The sequence below is a fragment of the Parambassis ranga genome, chromosome 16 (assembly GCF_900634625.1).
Source record: "Parambassis ranga chromosome 16, fParRan2.1, whole genome shotgun sequence".
Taxonomy (NCBI): Eukaryota; Metazoa; Chordata; class Actinopteri; family Ambassidae; genus Parambassis; species Parambassis ranga.
Genome location: NC_041036.1, coordinates 18,905,376 through 18,926,262, shown reverse-complemented (window position 1 = coordinate 18,926,262; position 20,887 = coordinate 18,905,376). Strand labels below are relative to the sequence as shown.

The following is a 20,887-nucleotide window of genomic DNA, read 5'->3' as shown; positions in this document are numbered from 1 at the left end:
CAGCATGCATGGAGAGCCCTCTTCTTCCAAAAGATAAATATCCATTCACCTGTGACATTATTCATCCCCTGCACACATCAATAAGTCACTTTATTAATGTCCACTTTTTATTTGTCTTGTAGAGAAAGGGAACCAGAGACAGAGCCAGAGAGACAGGCAGCATGTACAGTGAGCCCTCTCCTTCTAAAAGATAAGTTCATATTTACAGAACATTCTGTTTTATTAGCAAACACTGACGTGTTGTTATGTTCACCCCATGTTCTGTCCTCTGTCCTCTACAAAGACTCTGAGCAATAATGCTTATTTTTCTATATTTCTGATGAAGCCATTAACTGTTCTGCTCCTTTGTCATCCTTTAGAGAGAAGAGAGGGAGAAGCACACAGCACCAACACAGATCAGTACATTTATCTACTGTTATCATGAGAATTCAATACGTAACAAGTATTTCTTCATGGTTGAGGTCACTCATTAACTTTATATTTTCTTTTTACAGAAAATGAAGAGCAGAGGATTCAAAAAAGATAAGTATACTTTTATTCTATGTTTAATCAGCATTCATGCACTGATGTCGCCCCCTGTGGGCTCTCCTGAACATTTCAGTTCTTCTGACTCCCTCTGTGTGTTTCTCCACAGGTGCTCTGATGAGGCTGCAGTGGCTGCTGGGTGGATGTGTTTAGTTACCTTTGTTCTTAAATGAACTGTTAACCCTTTTCCAGACCTGCGCCTGGATCCTCCCTCCTTTCACACACATGTTTGTGTAGCTCAGACACATCCAGCTTTATGTTTTTGATCTTTCTTGTATACATATAATATTAACACAGGCAGAGCAGAGCAACAACAGACTGAGAACATTTTTTATATTAAAGCTGTGACATGAAAATAATTTTACAGCCACGGTGCTTAAACTATAAGAACAAAATGTTGCATATTACACAGGAACTACTGACACTGTGTTACAGTAAGGTTGTGAATGCCTCTCCTGTCACACTTTATTTTAAAAATAAAAATATATGTCTATCATTTCCGAAGTGTAAATGATGTTTAAAAACATAAATAGAAGTAGGTATCCTAGTGTGTCAGCCCTCAGAGGCCCTTGACTTACCTGTGGCCCCAAGCAGTACAGGCTGCATTGCCTACTAAAGAAGAAGAACAAAGAGAGGAAACACGACAGGAACATTTCATTCAATGGATTATTTCTAGTCCATCTGTTCAGGCTTTAGACGATAGGTTCTCAATGTGTGGCCCGCGGGCCAATGGCAGCCCTCAGAAACATTTATGGCGGCCCATAATTATGTTTATTTGTGTTATGATGTGAATTTTTCATATACTGACAACCCCGGTTTAAATGGCCTAAATTAGACCCTGGCCTAAGCTAAGTAGAAACTCCCCAAAATTTCTCAGGACAGACGTGCAATATCAGAGTTACAGTATGTACATTATGATCCAGCAGTCAGAACACAGACACACCTTTGACACAGAGGAGGCCAGGCTGTGTGGATGCTGACACAGACACTGCACTCAGATCCTGTTCAGCCTGTTGTAAAGGATGAGCATACATTTTATATATATACTGTAGTACAGTGGCTTGTAAAACCATCAAAACAAGCAAAACAGAGACAAAATGTAAGATATTCCTTTATTAATTTCATGCAGTGATGTTATAATATTTTATTAGAATAATATGAGATACTCTGGTCCTCTTCATACACTCATGGTCAGGTTTTGATTCTGCTGATGCCATATTAGATTTAATGAATAACCCAAAAGCTGATCAATATTTACCCTGTGCCTTTTTAAATGTCTAGGGGTAGTTTTACTTAACTACACCAAATATTTCACCAGTGTGCAGATACAAATAGGATAATTACACAGTGCCACACCACAAATAATACGTACGACTGTTGCAAGCAGATACATTGTTATTCCATCGTCTGTCACTAGAAGTTTGCTTCAGTGCTGGATGATTAAAGCAGAGGACATCACAGTGGCACACACTTATGTACAATCCACCTTTGTAGTGTGTATTTTTCTTTCTTTAATACAAGCAGAGTTCAAAATCAGCTGTCACAATTAAGTAAGAGTAAATATTTCATTTTAGATCAAAGCTGTGACATAAGAATTTTACAGCAAGTGTAAAATAATATAAAAAAAATAAAATACATTTAATTGTAAAGTTAAACTGTACAACCCATCACATTTCATAGATATTTGTTATGAAAAAGTAGTGAATCTGTTCAAAGTGAGACAATAGTTTTGCACTCCAGGAGTGTCGACTTGTGTACAGAAGTTAAAAATCAGATTGGTTAGAACAGTGAAAGCAGCAGCTTTTTGCCAAGTATCATGTGTCCATTGCCAGAGTCTGAATGACCTGGGGTGTGCAGGCATCATTACACAGTAGCACACCACAATCAATATGTACGACTGTTGCAAGCAGATACATTTGTTATTCCATCGTCTGTCACTAGAAGTTTGCTCCAGTGCTGGATGATTAAAGCAGAGGACATCACAGTGGCACACACTTCACCCCCACTGCATCCAAAATCCTGATGCGATACGGTGTTATATGTGACACAAAGACAGTGATGAGTTAAATGGCTCAGTCCTGACCCTGAAAGCAGGGTAGACTGCTTCAGTGAATGTGGTGTGGAAGGTATGAAGGTGATTCAGTTTGTTAGAGGAAACACTGAAGAAGGACAGTGTGCCCACATCCCAGTCGAGATACACTCCCACTCTGCTGGACAGGGTAACAGGGATTGAGGTTTTTTTGTTATTATGCAGACTGGAGTAACCGTCTTTGTAGCACTGCAGACTCCAGGATTGTGCATTCTTTCCAAGACAGCTGTCTTCCCCATCTCCGTTTCTTCTGATTCCTTTGTATGTCACTGCAATATAAACATGTCCTTCCCACTCGACCTCCCAGTAACAGCGCCCCTTCAGACCATCTGTACACATCAGCTGTTTCCAGTAGTCAAACCTGTCTGAGTGATCAGGATAGGACTGCTTCTCCCTGCTGACTGTCACTTTTCTGCTCTGGTTCAACAGGAGGAGTTTTCTGTTTACTGTGTTTGTGTCCACTGTGACTTTACAGGCATCTGGTGAAGAATTAAAACACAACATCACTGTATTTAGCCTTTGTCCTCCCTGCAAGTTCGTGCTAGTTCGTCTGGTCGCTCTGGGATTGTGCCTGTGCCTTGCCAGCCTTGACTTCAGGACCAGGAGATCTCCTGGTGACTAAGCTTTGCTTTGGGTTTTTACTGTTGTGAATCTATGCTAAGTATTTCGTTTTTGTCACGCTTTGTGTGATCCTTAATTTGTTTATATTTTTGGTTTTTGCCCTGCGGACGTAAAATAAAAGACTCTTTTTGCTTGACCTGCTCTGCTCTCTGCATCTGTGTCCACACTGAAACACAACCCTGACAGTTAGTCTTTTGTCAATATATATAAAAGCATACTTACACTTCCCCAGACCAGGTTTTATAAAGAATGATCCTTCAGGTTCCATGCTGGTAAAATAAATACATAAATAAATAAAAAAGAACAACAACCAATATCTAACACCTAGTTAATCAAGATAATCCACTGATAAACAATTAATTCAGTGAAGTCCCTGGAGTTCTTCTGAAATGCTTCTGAAAGTGTGTTACTATCACATTGTTGTAATGACTTATCTTATTCTGAATATTCTGACTTGAATAAAATCAGTCTACACCACTTGTCTGTTCATACCAGAGAGTTTGCATTCCATGGCCCTGCAGTGAACCGGAACGCAACCTTAATCCAGAATTTCGTGTGTTATTGTAGCTCAGGTCCAACACTTTCAGATGAGAGGGGCTGTTACTCAGAGCCGATGACAGTGAAGCACAGCCTTTCTTTGTGATCAGACACCCTGAAAGTCTACACACACAGAATCATGACAAAAATTTATGTTTAAAAAGGAGATGACAGTGACTGTAGTTTGTAATTTGGGAAAATGTGTAACTGCAATTGTGATTATTTTCATGATTTACTGGCAGTGTTGAACCTGTCATTATGCCAACTACAGTCTGTGATTCTCTTTAAAGTAATAAAAAACAATTTTCAAATCCAAATCAGAGTTTGATCTAAGCCATTTTATCAATCACGTTTTTCCTACCATAAAGCAAGGTCTTTACAATCATCTGGTGAACAAGCAGGTGATCACTGACCTAAGAGTTTCCAGTGCACAGTGCGGACTTTTCAGTCCTTCACAGAGCAGCTTCACTCCTGAATCCTGCAGATCATTGTTACTCAGGTCCAGCTCTTTCAGACTGGAGGACTGAGAGCTGAGAACTGAGGCCAGAGCTTCACAGCTTCTCTCTGACAGATTACAGCAGCTCAGCCTGAAGAAACAAATGATTTAAGAAAATGTTGACAGTGTTTCTTTATTTAAGTATATTCAAACTCACTGAGCTTTGGTGGATGCCATGATCACTGGCAGCAGCCTCAGCACAGCCTCGTCTGAAGCAGAGTATTTCTTCAGGTCCAACTCATCCAGCTCTTCTTCTGAAGACAGTAAGATGAAGACCAGAGCTGACCACTGAGCAGGAGACAGTTTATCTGTGGACAGTTTTCCTGATCTCAGGTATTGTTGAATCTCCTCCATCAGAGAACAGTCCTTCAGCTCGTTCAGACAATGAAACAGGTTGATGCTTTTCTCAGGAGGCAAATCCTCACTTAATTTCTTCCTGATGTACTCGGCTGTTTTCTGATTGGTCAATGCGCTGCTTTTTGTTTGTGGAACAAGGCCATGTAAAAGACTTTGATTGCTTTGCAGTGAAAGACCCAGAAGAAATCTGAGGAACAAGTCTAGGTGTCCATTTGGACTCTGTAAGGCCTTATCCACAGCACTCTGATACAGAGATGCTGGATCTCTAAACAGTCTGGACCACAGGGAGGATTGCTGTTCTGACAGCAAGTTGAGTCCAGTGTTGATGAAGGTCAGGTGGACATGAAGAGCCGCCAGAAACTCCTGTACACTCAGATGGATGAAGCAGAACACCCTATTTTGGTGCACCCTGCTCTCCTCTTTAAAGATCTGTGTGAATATTCCTGAGTACACTGAGGCTGCTCTGATATCGATGCCACACTCTGTCAGGTCTGATTCATAGAAGAACAGGTTTCCTTTCAGCAGCTGCTCAAACGCCAGTTTTCCTAAAGACTCAATCATCTTCCTGGTGTCTGGACTCCAATGTGGATCTGTCTCAGCTCCTCCATCATACTTGATCTTCTTCACTTTGGTCTGAAACAACAGGAGTTGGATATATAGCATAGTAGGAGTGTTGGGCAGCTCTCCCTCCTCTCTGTTTTTCAACACATTCTCTAGAACTGTAGCAGAGATCCAGCAGAAGACTGGGATGTGGCACATGATGTGGAGGCTTCTTGATGTCTTTATGTGGGAGATGATCCTGCTGCCTTTTTCATCTTCTCCAAATCTTTTCTTGAAGTAGTCCTCCTTCTGTGGGTTGGTGAACCCTCTGACCTCTGTCACCATGTCCACACAGTCAGATGGGATCTGATTGGCTGCTGCAGGTCGGGTGGTTATCCAGAGGCGAGCAGAGGGCAGCAGCTTCCTCCTGATGATGTTTGTCAGCAGTACTTCCACTGAGGTGGATTCTGTGACATCATTCAGGATCTCAGTGGTCTGGAAGTCCAGAGGAAGTCGACACTCATCAAGACCATCAAAGATGAAGACCACCTGGAACTCTTTAAACATGCAGTTTCCTGCTTCTTTGGTTTCAGGAAAGAAGTGATGAACAAGTCCTATCAAACTGAACTTTTTCTCCTTCAGTAAATTCAGCTCTCTGAAAGAAAATGGAAGTATGAACTGGAAGTCCTTGTTGGATTTACCTTCAGCCCAGTCCAGACAGAACTTCTGTGTTAAGACTGTTTTCCCGATGCCAGCCACTCCCTTTGTCACCACTGTTCTGACTGGTTTATCTCTTCTAAAAGATGGTTTAAAGATTTCTTCACATCTTATTATCATCTCTGATGTTGATGGTTTCCTGGATGCTCTTTCAATCTGTCTGATCTCATGTTCCTCATTGACATCTGTAGCCTCTCCCTCTGTGATGTAGAGCTCTGTGTAGATCTGATTCAGAAGGACTGGATTTCCTGGTTTAGGGACCCCCTCAAACACACACTGGAATTTATTCTTCAGGTTTGATTTGAGTTTATGGTGACACATGACCATCAGGGCTTCTACAAAGAAAAAATAATGAAAGTGATTGTAAAAGCACCAACTTTTAACAGCACAAAAATCAATTCTGTGTCATAATCCACTGTTGGTTTAGCCTTCTGTGTTGTGATTTTCGTAGTTTATTTAGTATTCTGGTGTTTTGTGGACAGTTTTGTTGGATTTCCCGTTTACTGTTTTGGTTGTATCCTGTTTTATGTTTTTAAGTTCCCTGTTTCCTTGTGTCCTACTGTTTGTTTTATTTCCTCGTGTTCAATCCGACTTTGATTGCATGCGCTGCCCTGATTGTGCTCACCTGTGTCCTCTTATTCTTGTGTATTTGAGTCTTGTGTTTCCCTTTGACAGTACGTACCGTTGTCACTGTGTCTCTCTGTGCCTCCAGTGTTTTCCTTCTTCGGTCTTGGTTCATTGGTTTTGATCATTTTAGTGTTTGCTTTTGGATTTTGTAAGGGTTTTTATCAACTTTATTTATTTTAACTTGCTTTTTGTTTAATTTACCTGCCTTTGGATCCTCCTTAAATTAAACGTAACATTTTTTGACCAGATACAAATAGTCCACCTCTGGTGTTATGTATTGGGAACTCAAGTAACCGCAGTACAATGACTGCAGTCAGATGAATGTTTGTCAAATTTTGATGTCATGCTTATGCAGCGGTACGGCTTCACAGCCCTCAGTGTTGGTCTGATCATGTGTACACACAGGTGGATGTCAGATAAAATGGTAAGGACTATTTTAAATACAGGTAATACCCTTTTGACTGACACAACTGATCATAGTTCTTATTTTCTGCTGTACCTGTTGTTTTGAATGTTACTTACTGCTCTCCAGAGTGTCAGCCAGCTCATCTTGCTTCATGCTCTTCATGAACTGCACTGTGATACGTAGCAAAGCCTTTCTGAAGCTCTTCCTCTGCTCCTCTTCTTCGCCATTAGTCCCCTCTTTATTCTCCCTTTGGTTCCTGAAGCATTCTGGGTATTTTGGACTCAGATACCTCCGGAACATCTTCACCTCAGTCTTTACAATGGTGATGATGTTCTCCTCAAGATGCTGTAGTAAAGGCAATGTTGATTCAAATCAGCCTTATATTAACAGAAAGTCTGGTGGTCCACATTTGATAGTATTGTGGACATTCTGAAGAATGACTGATTTTTCCATTTCTCCAGTCACAATGTGTGTTTAAAAGAATTACAAACCCTAAGTATGGTTTCTACATCTTCCTCACAAGTGACAGCATCTCCTGGTGTCTCCTGTTGACCTCTGTGAAGAGAAAATATGATGCTTAACAATGAAAACCTAGAGCAGTGACATGTTCTTGGCTTTGTGTTTCAGCACATTTTCAGAGACCATTGCATTAAGATATAATACTGTAATATTAATAACCAGTGTTGTCACAGGGCACACAGCTAACTTACTGAAAAACAGTAGCCTTGTTTTACATAAAATACAAACAACCAGAAATACAATCTGTTGACTCACTGTGAAGATGAATCTGTGAACACAGGAGGTTGATCCCTTGAATTGTCTCTTTTTAAAGAGCCTTTATTGGGTAAATGAGGGTCTTCTGTTTTCTGTTCAAGCCTGAAACAAATGAAGAGATGTTGGAAGGAGCACAGTTTCATCCATAATAAAAATATAAACTGAATTGGCATGAATGTTACAGTTGCACAAACGACTGCTAAAAAACAGTTGACTTGCTTTAAAGATGAATTTTGCTGTTTAAAAACATCAGGTTGATCCATGGACCTGTGACTCATCGTGGATACACTGCTTGGTGAGGGAGCATCTGCTCTCTCCTCCCCCTCAGACCTGAAAGAGATGGAACTTTGACAATCATTAAGTGTAAAAACACTAAAAAAAATGGTAATGGTGCTTGTTATCACAACAGTAGAAGACCGGTGTTTGATTGCTAACAAATATTGTGTTTATACACAATACATGCAAAATATCTGCTTAAGAGTGATAAAAGCAACTAGAGCTGCAGAACTGTCTCTCTTTACAGACTCTTTAAAGAAAAGTCTTCTCTTTTCTGTTCAAATGACTTACTTTGAAGATGAATCTTGCTGTTTAAAAACATCAGGTTGATCCATGGACCTGTGACTCATCATGGATACACTGCTTGGTGAAGGAGAGTGTGCCCTTTCCTGTTCTGCCCTGAAAGAGATGAAAAATTGACAGGTGGATGTTTACTGAGCTCATCGACTGTGATGACACACAGTGTTTGGTGCAAGGATGCTGGAAATCAGTCAGCTTAGTAGCTGCAAAGCTTAGTAGAGTGAGGTAGAGTGGGTCGTCCAATAACCAGAGGGTTGGTGGTTTGAATCCCACTCCTCCCTAGTCATTGTCGTATGTCCTCGGGCAAGGCACTTTACCCACGTTGCCTCCAGCACACTCACTGGTGTATGTATGCACATGGCAGCCTCTCTGTCTGTCTCCCCTTGGGGAGCTGTGGCTTTACCACTGCCACTGTGTGAATGAGTTTGCATTTCAATGTAAAACTGAGCCCAGCAAAAACAGCATCTATATAAGACCAATTATTCATTATTATTATAACATTATTATTATGCTGGGCGGAATACCATTGCAATGATGTTATTTTTAAGATTCATGATTTTTTGTTGATTTTGGCCACAAAGTGTAAACTGTTTCACACTGTGAATTCAATCAAATGACTTTTGACTGAATTTTTTTATCCAACTAACCAACAGCCCTTTTCTAGTAAATGATGCAAATCAGTGTGTGTATGATTTGCTTAAATAGCAGAGATTTCTTGTATCCCCCATTTGTATGTTGCCTCAAACAGCATCAAAAGATATATAAAATTAAAACTGAATCTCCGCTGATTGAAAAAAAAATTATAGACTGCATTTTCTCAACCCCAAGAAAATAGTACAAACAGACTGTATCCTGTCTGCCATGCAGGTGAATATAAGAAATATATCCAATTCCAAAGGTTCTTATTTCAAATCATACCTCTTTAGGATTGACTACAACTTTGAGTTTAAGTGAATATCCTTAACTTACCTCTCAGCATTAGTCTGGATGTCAAGTTCCTCAGACAGAGGATCATTCGCGGGAGGGTCCGCCTCATCTTTCTCCTCTAACTGACTCATGGTAAAATGTTGACCTTTACAAAAAACAAACCAAACATGATGTGTCAGCAGGACTAATTCCATACAATGCTTTTATTCATCCCACATATCTCTTTATCGCTACTGAACATCCTGTTCTCTATAATAAACAAAGGAAGCTTCAAACTCCACCCAGTATTTCCCCAACCATTGTGTGTCTGCAACAAAGAGTACTGTTTTTTTAAGAGTTTTTTTTAAATGTATCATTAAATTGTTGAATAAATGTGTATTTTCAATATTACATCAAAAATGGGTCAATAATATGTGTAATTGGCTTAGATAGCACAGGAAAAATGCTATTCTACATATTATGTTCTTTCTAAATAGTGCTGTGATTTCAACTTCAATCATCACAGCATTCTGTGTGAGTTAAAAATATATATGGTTGTTTTAATGACCTGTAATACCTGGGTTACTTTCTGTTTCGCGTTCCTCCTAATTAGGCTGAAGTCTACCGCTGTCATAAAATGGCAAACTCAAACGTAGAACATTCGGCATAAAATACATGTTCCCTCTTGTGTCGTTATATGTAATGAAGATTGACACTAAACACGTCCACTTTACAGACTGGTGAAGGTACTTTGTGAAGTCTTTCTCTCTTCCGCGGTGAAGCGTCACTTTTGTTCCTGTCAAAGAGGGTCAAACAGCGTGTTATGACACTAAGTATGCCCATAGCGAAAATACAGACACAGCATCTTCTACGAATATGTGATATAGCCTATATATGTAGACGAAGTGGTACACTTACCTGACACGTAGTTCAGTCGAAATCGAAAGTAAAAGACAGGGGCGCATTATACAACGGCTTAAAGAAGGATACGGAAGTAATCGACGCTGTTAAACAAAACAATATTTGTGGACGTTCTTTGTGAGAAGACACGTTTCATAAAGTGATTAAAGTCAAAACTAATATAGCACTGGGGCTCTTTGCTTTTACAAGCATCACCGAATGGAGTCTATAATGACTAATAGTTTAAATATAGAATAAATGACGCACTGGCAGAATAATAAACAGAATTAATAAGATTTAAATTTTTAAATTAAGGTTCACATCGTAATACATTAAGCAACATATCAGTGTTGTTTTGGACCAATGATTACTTCAATAACTACTTTCAGGCTGTCTAACATATATTTATTGTAATTTCCATGTTATGATTTCATTATCAGGATTTGTTGTATGAGAGTGAAACAAGAACAAATATTATAGCTCTTTATTTTATATTTGTTGACATGTAGTAAAAGGCTCTAGTGATATAATACCCTCCAGTGCGCAGGCACACGAGTGGTTGTCATTGTTACACATTGAGGTTATTTCTACAGGTTCTTTAAAACAATCTGGTAAAATGGAATGTGACAGTGACTCAGTTTATACAACACTGATTAAAAATAGGACACATAGAATGCTATGAGATGATGTTAAAAAGCTGGTTGTGTCCCTTTGCTTTAGTCTTCTTCTTCCTCTTCATACGCTCATGGTGACCTGGATAAACTAGGAGACGGAGATGATGTTTGAGTGCACCGAAGCATCAACAGTTTGTCAGCTACATCTTTAGTGACGTATTTTTGAATTTATTTGGGGAAACTTACATCATCATACTGAAATGTGGCATTGCCAGTCTGGCTTGTGTCCCTCCTTCGAAATTGATCTGAAAAACACACAATATCATTACATTACAACAGCCTCCTTGAGTTGTGTTACATCATTTCAGAACTGATTTAAAAACATTTTCTTTCTGTATAACCTGATTTATAGAATATTTAAATTCTAACTCACCAGTCAGAGCACGGAGTCTCACACAACAGCTAATGAAATCATCAAAGCGGATTCTTCCCCCGTTGCTGTAGCGCTTCATAATGCAGTTCATAGCCTGAGGGCTCAGATGGTAACCTGCACAGGAACACACACACACACACACACACATTATCTAATGAAGTCTGTTTAATACTTAAATAGACAAACATCTGCTTTTAAAAAAGTGACTCTCAGCTAGCAGGAAGATCTAGCTTTGTGAATAATATCTTGGCACTTTATTCATGTGTACCAAGCATATCAAAGCATATTTGTATCCTTGATGTTACACATTTGTGTATCAGTTTACTTTTTCATATCTCATCAGTAACATTTTTCCATACTCTGATTAAAAATTAATCTGAAACTATAAGAATGGAGCAATGATTACAGCGAGCAAAAGCTGCTGCAGTTTTTTTTTTATCTATCTTTTACTGGGCTCTTACCCATGGAGGCGATGGCCTGCTGCAGCTCGGGGCCTTCTACCGTCCCGCTGTGGTCCCTGTCAAAGGAGGCAAAGGTCATCCTCCAGGCATTCAGAACCTGAGACAGTTCCTTGAATTCATTAAAGCCCATGGTGCCGGACATGTCCCTCTGAGACAGCCAGTTAAGGACCTCTTCATTAGACACCTTGTTACTGAGTACACACAACACCAAAGCAGCAACACAAGGTTCAAGAAAGAAGCAGCAGTACTGTTGTCATTATGACATCATGAGTGTTTCCACTAATCCTCACTGAAGGATACATCCAGCATGCTGATCATCAGTATGCACGTCTCCAGGCTGAAGGCTGTAGGAAGAAACAAACACATTATCCCAAACAATGACACCAGTATTTTGAAGGGGACAGTGATGATTCTATGCTGGTGGCAACTCAGACAGTAAAAAAACTTTAGTGTCATGTCACCTCACCAGCTCTCTCCCCATGTCTTCTGAGCTGACAGCTTAGTAAGAGACACTAGATATGACACTAGACATTCTGTTACCCTTCTAAACATGGGAGGGCTGCTACATTTATGAAGTGTGCCTCTTACGTTGGTATGAGCCTGAGATGCCTGACTGAGTGAGGCAGCGCTGCAGCTCATCCGCTGAGATCTGCCCATCCTGCCAAGAAAACAGAAGGAAGGAATATATGAAATACAGACAAATAAGTACCAGCTATTGCACAAAGGTTTAAAAACACATCTCAAACTCTGAACATGCTGTTTATCAAAGGACACCAACAGACTGGACAAACTCATTAAACAGAGAGGGTCTGTTGTTGGCTTTAAGCTTGCCAACCTGGAGGAGGTGGCGAGGGACATGGTGCTGGCTAAACTGCTGACAATCATGGACAATCCCTCCCACCCTTTCCACAACACTGTGGACAGACTGAGAAGCAGTCTGCAGGAGTCTGTACAGGAAGTCATTCCTGCCGTCCGCCATCAGACTCTATAACTCATCTCAGATGTACTCCAAACTTATTCAGTTACGGTACATCATCTGTGTATTTCTGTTCATGTGTCTGCTGCTATGTGCATGTATGTGTATATAAATGTTTTTCTTGTATATATTGTATTTATTGTTCTTTGATATATGCTGCTACTATAACTTCATTTTCCCATGAGGATTAATAAAGTAATTCTTAATTCTTATCAGGCTCAGTCACACATGAGCACATAAGTGGTTGTTTAAATGTTTATGTGAGTGTCTTACCTGTCCAGCAACTGCTGAAAAATATCCAAAGAGAGGATCTTGTTGCTGCAATAGTCACAAAGAGAGAAACATAAGCCTTTAAGAAACTATTATACAAACAAAAGTACACTGTTTGACTTAAACTATCAGTATTGTATGTGATGAAGATAAACAACAGCTACATGAAGTCATTACTGCTCTATTATAAGTACAAAAACAAAAGTGTGCCATTTGAAAGTTAAACCTTGGTTTAACAGTAAACAGTATTATAACTGTTGTACATTATTTTTCTGTCCAATGATTAACTAACTAATCTCTTCAACTGTACAGATGACACACCTAAGTGTAAGCTATGTCACAAACCATCCATTCCAATATACTCTTAGACAGAGCACAAAATCAATCACAACATGCTGAAAACTGAAAACTGCTGATCAGTGAAAACACACAGATCTTATCTGATGTGTTGTCTTGCAGTTGTCTCTTAATGCAACTTTATATTGTAGTTCCTCTACAGTTTAGAGGGATATTCTACACTTGTCACTCCACCGAAGTAATTTGACAGTTTAACTTACTATTGCGTCTGCTAGTTCATGACATTTATGACTTATGAATGACTAATAAATGTTCAATATGTAAGAATAACAATCACAGATCTGGAAAAAAATCACTTGCTTTACTTTTGATTCTTGATTTTTTTCCTGTTGGGTACAGCTGTTTATGCTGGATTCCCTATTTGGCAGAAGCTTCACTGAATACCGGACATCACAAAATTAAACATCTTGTCATTTCCCAATCATTTATCCGCTGGTTTCGGATTAATACGCGTGATAAACTGTGAAATAATACACGTACTGCCCTGTGCGGTTCGTTTCAGTCATCTCCACCAACTTCCGCACAGCTTGGACAACCGTCCCGGGACGGTTGTCAGTTGGTGTGTTAAGTTTGAAGTGATATTTCAAAGGTTTCTTACCATTCCTGGAGCTCCACCGTATCCGGAATAGGCCATTTTACAGTATTTTATCTTCTGTTTCAAACCAATAACTCGTAGAAATCTAACAGACCAAAGTATAGCTACCACCTAATGGGCGTGTCTGTCGATGTACACCAACACCGAAAGACAAAAAATAGAGATTATGGAGTGTTGCAGTAACTCGAAGCAGATGTAGGTGTGATTGAACTGGAAATTAAGAAAACAAATGCAAGAAGTGCAGAAGCAGAGAAGAAAATGTTAAAAGTATCTGGATTGTGGCTGGGCCTAAGCATCCGGTTTCCTCAGAGCTAGCCACACCCCCGTATTCTTATTGGCTGTGAGTGACCACGTGACTCATAACCGACCAATCAGCTCAATGCACTGGTTGTGCGCTACAAACGGCATACCAGTCTGTTACACTCCAATGCTTGATATTTCTGAAACATCTAAGATGCAGGAATAAGTGAAGTCATGTCATTTCACACATAGATGTAGCACAATAAAAATGGCAAAGTCTGCACTGATAATCCAGAAAAAAAAAGAAAAACAGCCATTTAGGATCTTAAATGTTGCCCTGCATTCTTGGACCCTTGGACCTAATAATAAAGATAAAGATAAATCACTTACTTTTATTGTACTATGTGAGACACAGATAACACAACACTGCACAATTTATGATGCAAATATAAATATAAGGGTAACAAAACCACACAACAATTTTCCTCTTTAGTGTTTTTATTGTTACTTAACTGTATTATGGAATTCAACAGATTATACTGTTTTAAAAATGTTATCAGTTTGTTGAAAATCAAACATTTTTCTTATAACTGCTAAGTTTTTGTCACATTTGTTTTTAAGAGTTGAATAAATATCTTTAAAGTGATTCTTCTATGCTGTAGTTTGTTAAATGAAAGCTAGTGGCAGTCACAGTTCAGGGCAAAATAGAGGACTGATTGTTTTTATGGGAGAATTTCCATCAATACCTGATGCCCAATCAGCTTGTTGTCCCCAATGACACATACAGCGACTCCTTCTGCATCCAGAAATATCCTACTCCAAAGCTCCACCTTCAATTTCACTGGCAGAGCTCAAAGGAGGTGGACGAGCTGTTTCACCACATACACACACACGCTGAGCGCTGCTGATCGTGTTCTGTTGGGATGTACAAACTGAATCCTGACTGTTGGGTTTGGTCCCCCAGACCTCCTCTGTGTCTCCTTTCTCAGCGTTCAGGGAGCCCCATTCCTTCAGCCATGATGGGACACCAGGAAGAAGAGGAGGAGGAGGCAGATGAGCATGTTTGCTGCTACACTACTGGTATGATAAATCCAGGCCATCTAATGAACTTTAACATTTCTCATTTTTACAGGTCATTTGTGTTGCAATATCTTTTTTTGTTTTCGTGTATTTCTTTGTCAGGTACTCAAAACTCTCTTAAAAGAGAAATCTTAATATTAGGTTTGTTGATTTTGCTTCTATTAGGGGTTGAATTCATTCGTCCGCGGATGTTTTTGTATTCTAAAAAACCAACACTCCCAGTTATGTGTGTATACATGTGTGTTGTGTGTGGGTGTGTATTTGCCACAAACCCAGCAGGTTTCATCAGTAGGCACAGGAAACAGATGGATTGGACATATGATTCAGCCATGACGTACAGCCAACCTCCTGCATTAACCAGCCATGCACGTCTGGCTTGTTGACAAGTGTTTACAAAATTAAGATATTTTAATTTTGTGGTTTATCTGTATCATTGTTTCTTTTTTCTCACATTTATTTTCAGGTTATGATGTGTTTATCAGTCAGGGTGCCGATCCTCATTGGTCCACCTGTGAACCTGCAGTTCACTCAGGGATCCCCAGCAGCTCATGCATGAGTGGGTGTGATGAAGGTGCTTCCTCATCACAGCAGCCAGCAACAGTGATTAAGAGTGACCAGGAAGACTTATCACAGGATTTCATCGGGGGTCATTGCTGGAAAGATCCAAGGATGGAAGACCAGAGATGTGTGTGTGTTTATGGGCAGATCGATAGGGAAAGCTTAAATCCCTGCTGGTCAGGATCTCCATGCATTTACTATGGAGGTGAGTGTGACTTATTTTTACTCTGATTGGTTTGGGGATGGAACTAAGACTTAATGAAATTCTAAATTGTTACATTGTCAAGACCAGTAAATGAAATGATTTACCTCTGCAGGTTGCCTTTAATTCGCCCCAAGATATGATACGACTTTATTTATCCTCAGAGGAAAAATTAAGTTTGATGCATCAGCTATGAATTTCTTCCTGCACACAATCAAATAAAGACTTTAGATCTGGTACATGTCTATCTCAAAATTGTATGTCATTAATGCAGTGAGGAGGAACATGGTGGTAGGTGTGGAGGTGGTGGAAGAGGTTGCTATTGAAGACACTGTAGAAGTAATGTAAGTATTGCACGTTGTAAGTACAATTCCATGTTGTAGTATTTATAAAATTAGTACGGAATCCATTCTTGAGTCCCTGTTTGAAAAAGATGGTTTCTCTACTTCTCCTCACAGAACAGAGGACATATATGCAGATGATTTCCTGGATCCTGAGGTGCTGCAAGACAACCAGCTGTACCCAACATGAAACCTGAATGACCTACAGCCTGCCATCTCGGCCCCCACATTGTTATCAAAGCTATTCATGTTTATTAAATTTGTTTGTATTTTATATATTCATTGTTTTGTTGTAGTGTATGCTACATGTTTGACAGCAAAAAGTCTGGCATCTGTGATGAATAAAAATGGTTTGAATGATTATGTGATTATGAACTGTTTGTGAATATAATATAATATAATATAATATAATATAATATAATATAATATAATATAATATAATATAATATAATATAATATAATATAAACAAATGGACTTCAACGACCAGCATGCATCGCTTCTACTCCCATAGACCATAGCGTCTTCTCGCGCTGCGCAGAACAGTCAGTGCAGTGCAGCGAGTTGAAAACACCGATATTTCTAAAACAAATTGGTGTCGTTTGGACATATAATGGTAAAATGTCAGATTCTTTGCCTACAGAAACTGTTCAGGATCGCCAGGACCGTCTACAGGAGCTGATAGAATTTACTGAAAACTACAAAAAAAGGCTAGAGGATATATTTGAATCGCTGGGATGGTCGTGGGACTACAAGGACCAGGTAGCTAACCGTGGCTAACGATTGAATCGCTAGCGTTTGCTTTTAGTTTTTAGGTTAAACCGAATTTGTAAAATGTATCAGGTCATTTGTCGCCGCTAAATAATGTTATATCCAATTTTATTGGACTGACTAGAAATGGGTGTTTTTTACGCTAAATCTAATGATGTCCCGCAACATTTGCTCTGCTAGCTGTTGTCTGCTACTGGAATACTACTAAACCAGTAGTTCTTGTCATAGTTCTACAGTTTTTAAAAGAAATTCTGATTAAACTGTATTTCCAGCGTGTTGACATTAGTTTGTTATATCATCATAAATGGTGAATAGGTATCTCTTAAAACATAATACTACTAATACACACAGTAAGTCTAAGACACACGGTAAGTCTAAGACATCTAACAACCTGATTTACTTTTGCTGTATACTCAGGAACCAATGGAGCAGTGTCCCTACGACCGCGACCACAGAGTTCCAGTCAGGAGCATGGAAAAACACAAAGCCTCTTGCAGACTTAAAAAAATGGGCTACTCAGCTGAGGAGCAGGTAAGACACATCACTGTAGTCAAACTAACATTAGACATTATTCACAGTAAAGGAGCTGATGGCATAGCAATGCCTTTAGTAACTGTAAAAGTCAAGTGATACAAAAAACAAGATGAGCAAAACCTTACGATGTGAAAGAGTGGTGTAATCATCATGAACTCTTATTAGTATCAATATTAATGTGATCCCACTATTACTGTATTTATCATTAACATATATGTCTTACAGGCAGAGATGTATGACCCTTCTGTGTGTTATGAGAACACCAGTGTCCAAACCTTTACAATGGGTAAGTCATTTTTCAATACAGTACTTGCTAGTAACTATAATTACTGCTACCAATGTACTATATTACATTAGGAGTTTAGCCAGTCAAGACAAGCTGTTTTCATAAATGCACCCTTTTCCTTTTGGAGATTTGTAAGCAGTGTTTTCGTGAAGAATGTGTGCTTTATGTGAATAAATATCAAGCTTAGTAATATGTTCTAAAAATATATTTTTCATTCATTAGCATATTTTTAAAGGCCAATAAAAAGGCAAAAGGCAAAGTCCCTTGTAATGTACAATGAAAGAAAAGTGGTGTAAGATGAAAGTTAGGTAACTTTCTACTGGAAAAAAGCAAATAGTAGCTCTTGTGTTTTTGTATCTTTTGGCAGACGCATCAACCCAGCATCAGGTGATTCTGCAGGCGAGATCTGCTGCACCACTGATGAGGATGGAAGGAGTCTTCTGGCAAGGTATTAGCACAGTTTGTAACATTTACAACAAAGCTAATTTTCTGCTGCACTGTTGTGTACCATCCATTCAGTAAAAACAATGTCTCGCATTTACATTTCATAATACAGAAGTGTAGCTTCTTTAGCAATAGATGCCACTAGATGGCAGTAGAGGACAAACCTCTGGTAAACATTTAAATTCATTGCTCAGGTTGTTAGTCACTCCCATCTGACATCTGCCTCCATCATCCCCATAAATGCTTCATTTTTAAATCTTTTAATGTTTCATTTTTAAAAAAAAAATTGGGACTGTCACCTTCATGTGACATAATTTTTCTGCTGACCGGTCTATAATCGCTGTGTTGTGTGTTCTGTTTACAGCAACAGGGGTGAGTATTAGAGAGGAGATGGGCGCTAGAAAGTTCTGCTGCTCTGGTTCAGGCTTGCCTGATTACATGCAGTATCCTTTAACAACATATCCTTTCAAACTACAGGCCTGGGCTGCAGGACTCACATCCACACACTCAGACACAAACATTTTTCCTTTACGTGTGGGGAAATGTCAGTTCATACACTTAGATTTGCCAGCTGGATTTTTAGTGAACCTACAAAATGTTGTTCACTGTAATTTTCTTTGCAGTGATAGTTACTAATTTCACTGGTACTGGTCATAAAAGAAGCTCAAAGGTGCAGCTGAGTTAGCAAGGAGTCTTATAGACTCCTAATATTTTATACTGAAAATGGCATGACTAGATGTGAAGACAAAAATACAAATACGTGCTTTGTTTAGGGGTTGCTTACATAAGTTATTAGGAACTTTTGTAATGACTGAAAACATGTCACCCATGCATGTGTGTAAAATGTCTCTGGTCCTTCATCAGGTCAATACAGCAGTGAGCCTGGTGACGTCCCTCAGAATCATAAGCGAGCTGTTTGTGACCTGACTGTTGCCGACCGTTTGGCTCTGTACGATCATGTGGTCAGCACCCTCAACCAGGAGAAACAAGCAGCCTCTTCTAACAATGAGGATCTCTACGTAGATTTGGTGTCCAAACTCCAGAGGGGTAAGAGATGTACAATGTATAGAAACCTGACAGACATCACAGCAATACAATCACCTGAAAGAAAACCTTTTTACAGGCAATCAGGATGGAAGAGTAATTAATAAACTTTGCCTTATTAGTTATTCATTTCATTGTTAAATACAGTTTCTTTACAGGTGTATCATTTTGCTTTTATTTTTGAGAAGCAATAATAGACGGTGTTCCCTTCCAGCACAGTCCTGAAGGAAAGTGTGTGTTTGTGTGCAGATGATGAACAAAATGAACCAAAGACTCATCTGGAGTTGATGGCAGAGATGAGGGACTATAAGAGACGACGTCAGTCCTACCGAGCCAAGAATGTTCACATCACCAAGAAATCCTACACTGAGGTGATTAATCTACTGAGACTTTAATGCAGATCTTGATATTTTTCTTTCTTTTTTCCTATTAAATCAACATTAAAGAAAATTATTGGTGATGTGGCAAAACTGTGATCCCTTACAGGTTATCAGAGAAGTGATCACCGTCCATTCAGAGGAACTTGCCAGGCAGTGGAAAGAGGAAACTGAGGAGGAGGAGGAAGTGGTGAGATCTAAACATTCCAGTCAAAGGTACATCATACACTTCAGATGATTACATTACAAAACATTAGATAAGTACAAGTTTCAAAACATTATGGTCTAACCAAAATACTTTCTCCCAGGCATAGGGTGGATGAAAGAAGGTCAGCATCCTCTGAGTCACACCACTCCCACAGTAGACGCCATCGCAGCCGAGAGCGAAGTCGTGACAGAGAGAGCAGGAAGAAAAAGAGAAAGGAGAGGTGAGAAAGGGCAGATTTAAAGCTGGCTTTGTGTATTAAAGGCAGGCTGCTGTTTAAAACCCTGCAATTACCATATGTCCACAGACCAGCCATATAGGTGGCTGTTCCATCATTCTTTCATTATTTTTGATTGATTAAAATGTGCTGGAATAATTTAGTCTTTTTGGCTTTTAAACAGGGATTCCCGTTCCCCAGATGACCGGCACCATGACCGAAAGAAAAAGAAGAAGAAGAAGAAGAGGGAGGATAGAGAGGAGGAGAAATGAGGGTCTGCAACAACAGCAGAAACACAGCTTAACAGGTCCAGTGACAACAAGTGTCATAACATTTTGTTTACAAATGGAAGGATTTGGGATTTTGTAATGATAGTAATGTTAATAAAGTTTTGGGAAAAACACAAAAAAATGTGAATCACTATGTCCAAATCATGTCTGCAAACCTTAAAGGGGCCGATTGGCTTGGAGGGATTTTTTTTTGAAACTATGGACAGCTGGAATTTTGGACAGGAGTGTCATAGCTGACACACTTTCCCTGTGGGGTCAAGGGTCAAAGGGTTTTGTTCCTGGTTTTGTGCTTAATTCTGCTGTGTGTCTGTGTGTTTACACAAGATTTTCATTGCAAAAACCGTGGAAAGTGGGTTTCAATAGTGAGGAATATGTTCAGACAAATGAAAACATGAATTAGTGACAAATAAAATGACAGTACTTAATGTGTGCTTCTCTTAATTATATACCTGAATAATTTTTGGAACGCAGTTCACTCCTGCAGTAGCTTCATGTGAGCTTGGTATATGTCACTCAAGCCAAT

The 20,887-nt window shown here is 39.3% G+C and overlaps 3 protein-coding genes across 3 annotated transcripts; 1 reads left to right on the top strand and 2 right to left on the bottom strand.

The window, feature by feature from the left end:
- Positions 1 to 1,654: 1,654 nt before the first annotated feature.
- Positions 1,655 to 10,111, bottom strand: LOC114449137 (NLR family CARD domain-containing protein 3-like). The gene is made up of 13 exons (XM_028426539.1): positions 10,032 to 10,111; positions 9,749 to 9,967; positions 9,235 to 9,337; positions 8,257 to 8,364; positions 7,909 to 8,034; positions 7,690 to 7,791; positions 7,407 to 7,470; positions 7,032 to 7,260; positions 4,426 to 6,217; positions 4,186 to 4,359; positions 3,728 to 3,895; positions 3,458 to 3,504; positions 1,655 to 3,093 (listed from the first exon to the last, which is right to left on the bottom strand). Exons 3-13 carry the CDS (start codon positions 9,321 to 9,323, stop codon positions 2,561 to 2,563), a joined length of 3,432 nt encoding a protein of 1,143 aa, XP_028282340.1. The 5' UTR covers positions 9,324 to 9,337; positions 9,749 to 9,967; positions 10,032 to 10,111; the 3' UTR covers positions 1,655 to 2,560.
- Positions 10,112 to 10,459: 348 nt separating this feature from the next.
- Positions 10,460 to 14,093, bottom strand: LOC114449155 (sorcin-like). The gene is made up of 8 exons (XM_028426588.1): positions 13,781 to 14,093; positions 12,829 to 12,873; positions 12,168 to 12,237; positions 11,880 to 11,923; positions 11,580 to 11,727; positions 11,119 to 11,232; positions 10,932 to 10,990; positions 10,460 to 10,833 (listed from the first exon to the last, which is right to left on the bottom strand). The coding sequence occupies exons 1-8, from the start codon at positions 13,814 to 13,816 to the stop codon at positions 10,807 to 10,809; spliced, it is 543 nt and encodes a 180-aa protein (XP_028282389.1). The 5' UTR covers positions 13,817 to 14,093; the 3' UTR covers positions 10,460 to 10,806.
- Positions 14,094 to 16,740: 2,647 nt separating this feature from the next.
- Positions 16,741 to 20,789, top strand: snrnp48 (small nuclear ribonucleoprotein 48 (U11/U12)). The gene is made up of 9 exons (XM_028425497.1): positions 16,741 to 16,958; positions 17,385 to 17,498; positions 17,727 to 17,787; positions 18,155 to 18,235; positions 19,096 to 19,278; positions 19,525 to 19,646; positions 19,762 to 19,868; positions 19,961 to 20,080; positions 20,259 to 20,789. The coding sequence occupies exons 1-9, from the start codon at positions 16,818 to 16,820 to the stop codon at positions 20,344 to 20,346; spliced, it is 1,017 nt and encodes a 338-aa protein (XP_028281298.1). The 5' UTR covers positions 16,741 to 16,817; the 3' UTR covers positions 20,347 to 20,789.
- The last annotated feature ends 98 nt before the right edge of the window (positions 20,790 to 20,887 follow it).

Excerpts from the sequence above, each read along its gene's own strand:
- snrnp48 (XM_028425497.1), top strand. The coding sequence starts at position 16,818 with ATGTCAGATTCTTTGCCTACAGAAACTGTTCAGGATCGCCAGGACCGT. Across the intron at positions 19,279-19,524 it reads GGTGTCCAAACTCCAGAGGG|ATGATGAACAAAATGAACCA; the intron begins GTAAGAGATGTA and ends GTTTGTGTGCAG. Across the intron at positions 20,081-20,258 it reads AAGAAAAAGAGAAAGGAGAG|GGATTCCCGTTCCCCAGATG; the intron begins GTGAGAAAGGGC and ends GCTTTTAAACAG.
- LOC114449137 (XM_028426539.1), bottom strand. The coding sequence starts at position 9,323 with ATGAGTCAGTTAGAGGAGAAAGATGAGGCGGACCCTCCCGCGAATGAT. Across the intron at positions 8,365-9,234 it reads ATCCAGACTAATGCTGAGAG|GGCAGAACAGGAAAGGGCAC; the intron begins GTAAGTTAAGGA and ends CATCTCTTTCAG. Across the intron at positions 3,094-3,457 it reads AAAACCTGGTCTGGGGAAGT|ATGCCTGTAAAGTCACAGTG; the intron begins GTAAGTATGCTT and ends ATTCTTCACCAG.
- LOC114449155 (XM_028426588.1), bottom strand. The coding sequence starts at position 13,816 with ATGGCCTATTCCGGATACGGTGGAGCTCCAGGAATG. Across the intron at positions 12,874-13,780 it reads ACGGTGGAGCTCCAGGAATG|CAACAAGATCCTCTCTTTGG; the intron begins GTAAGAAACCTT and ends TGACTATTGCAG. Across the intron at positions 10,834-10,931 it reads CCACATTTCAGTATGATGAT|TTTATCCAGGTCACCATGAG; the intron begins GTAAGTTTCCCC and ends TCCGTCTCCTAG.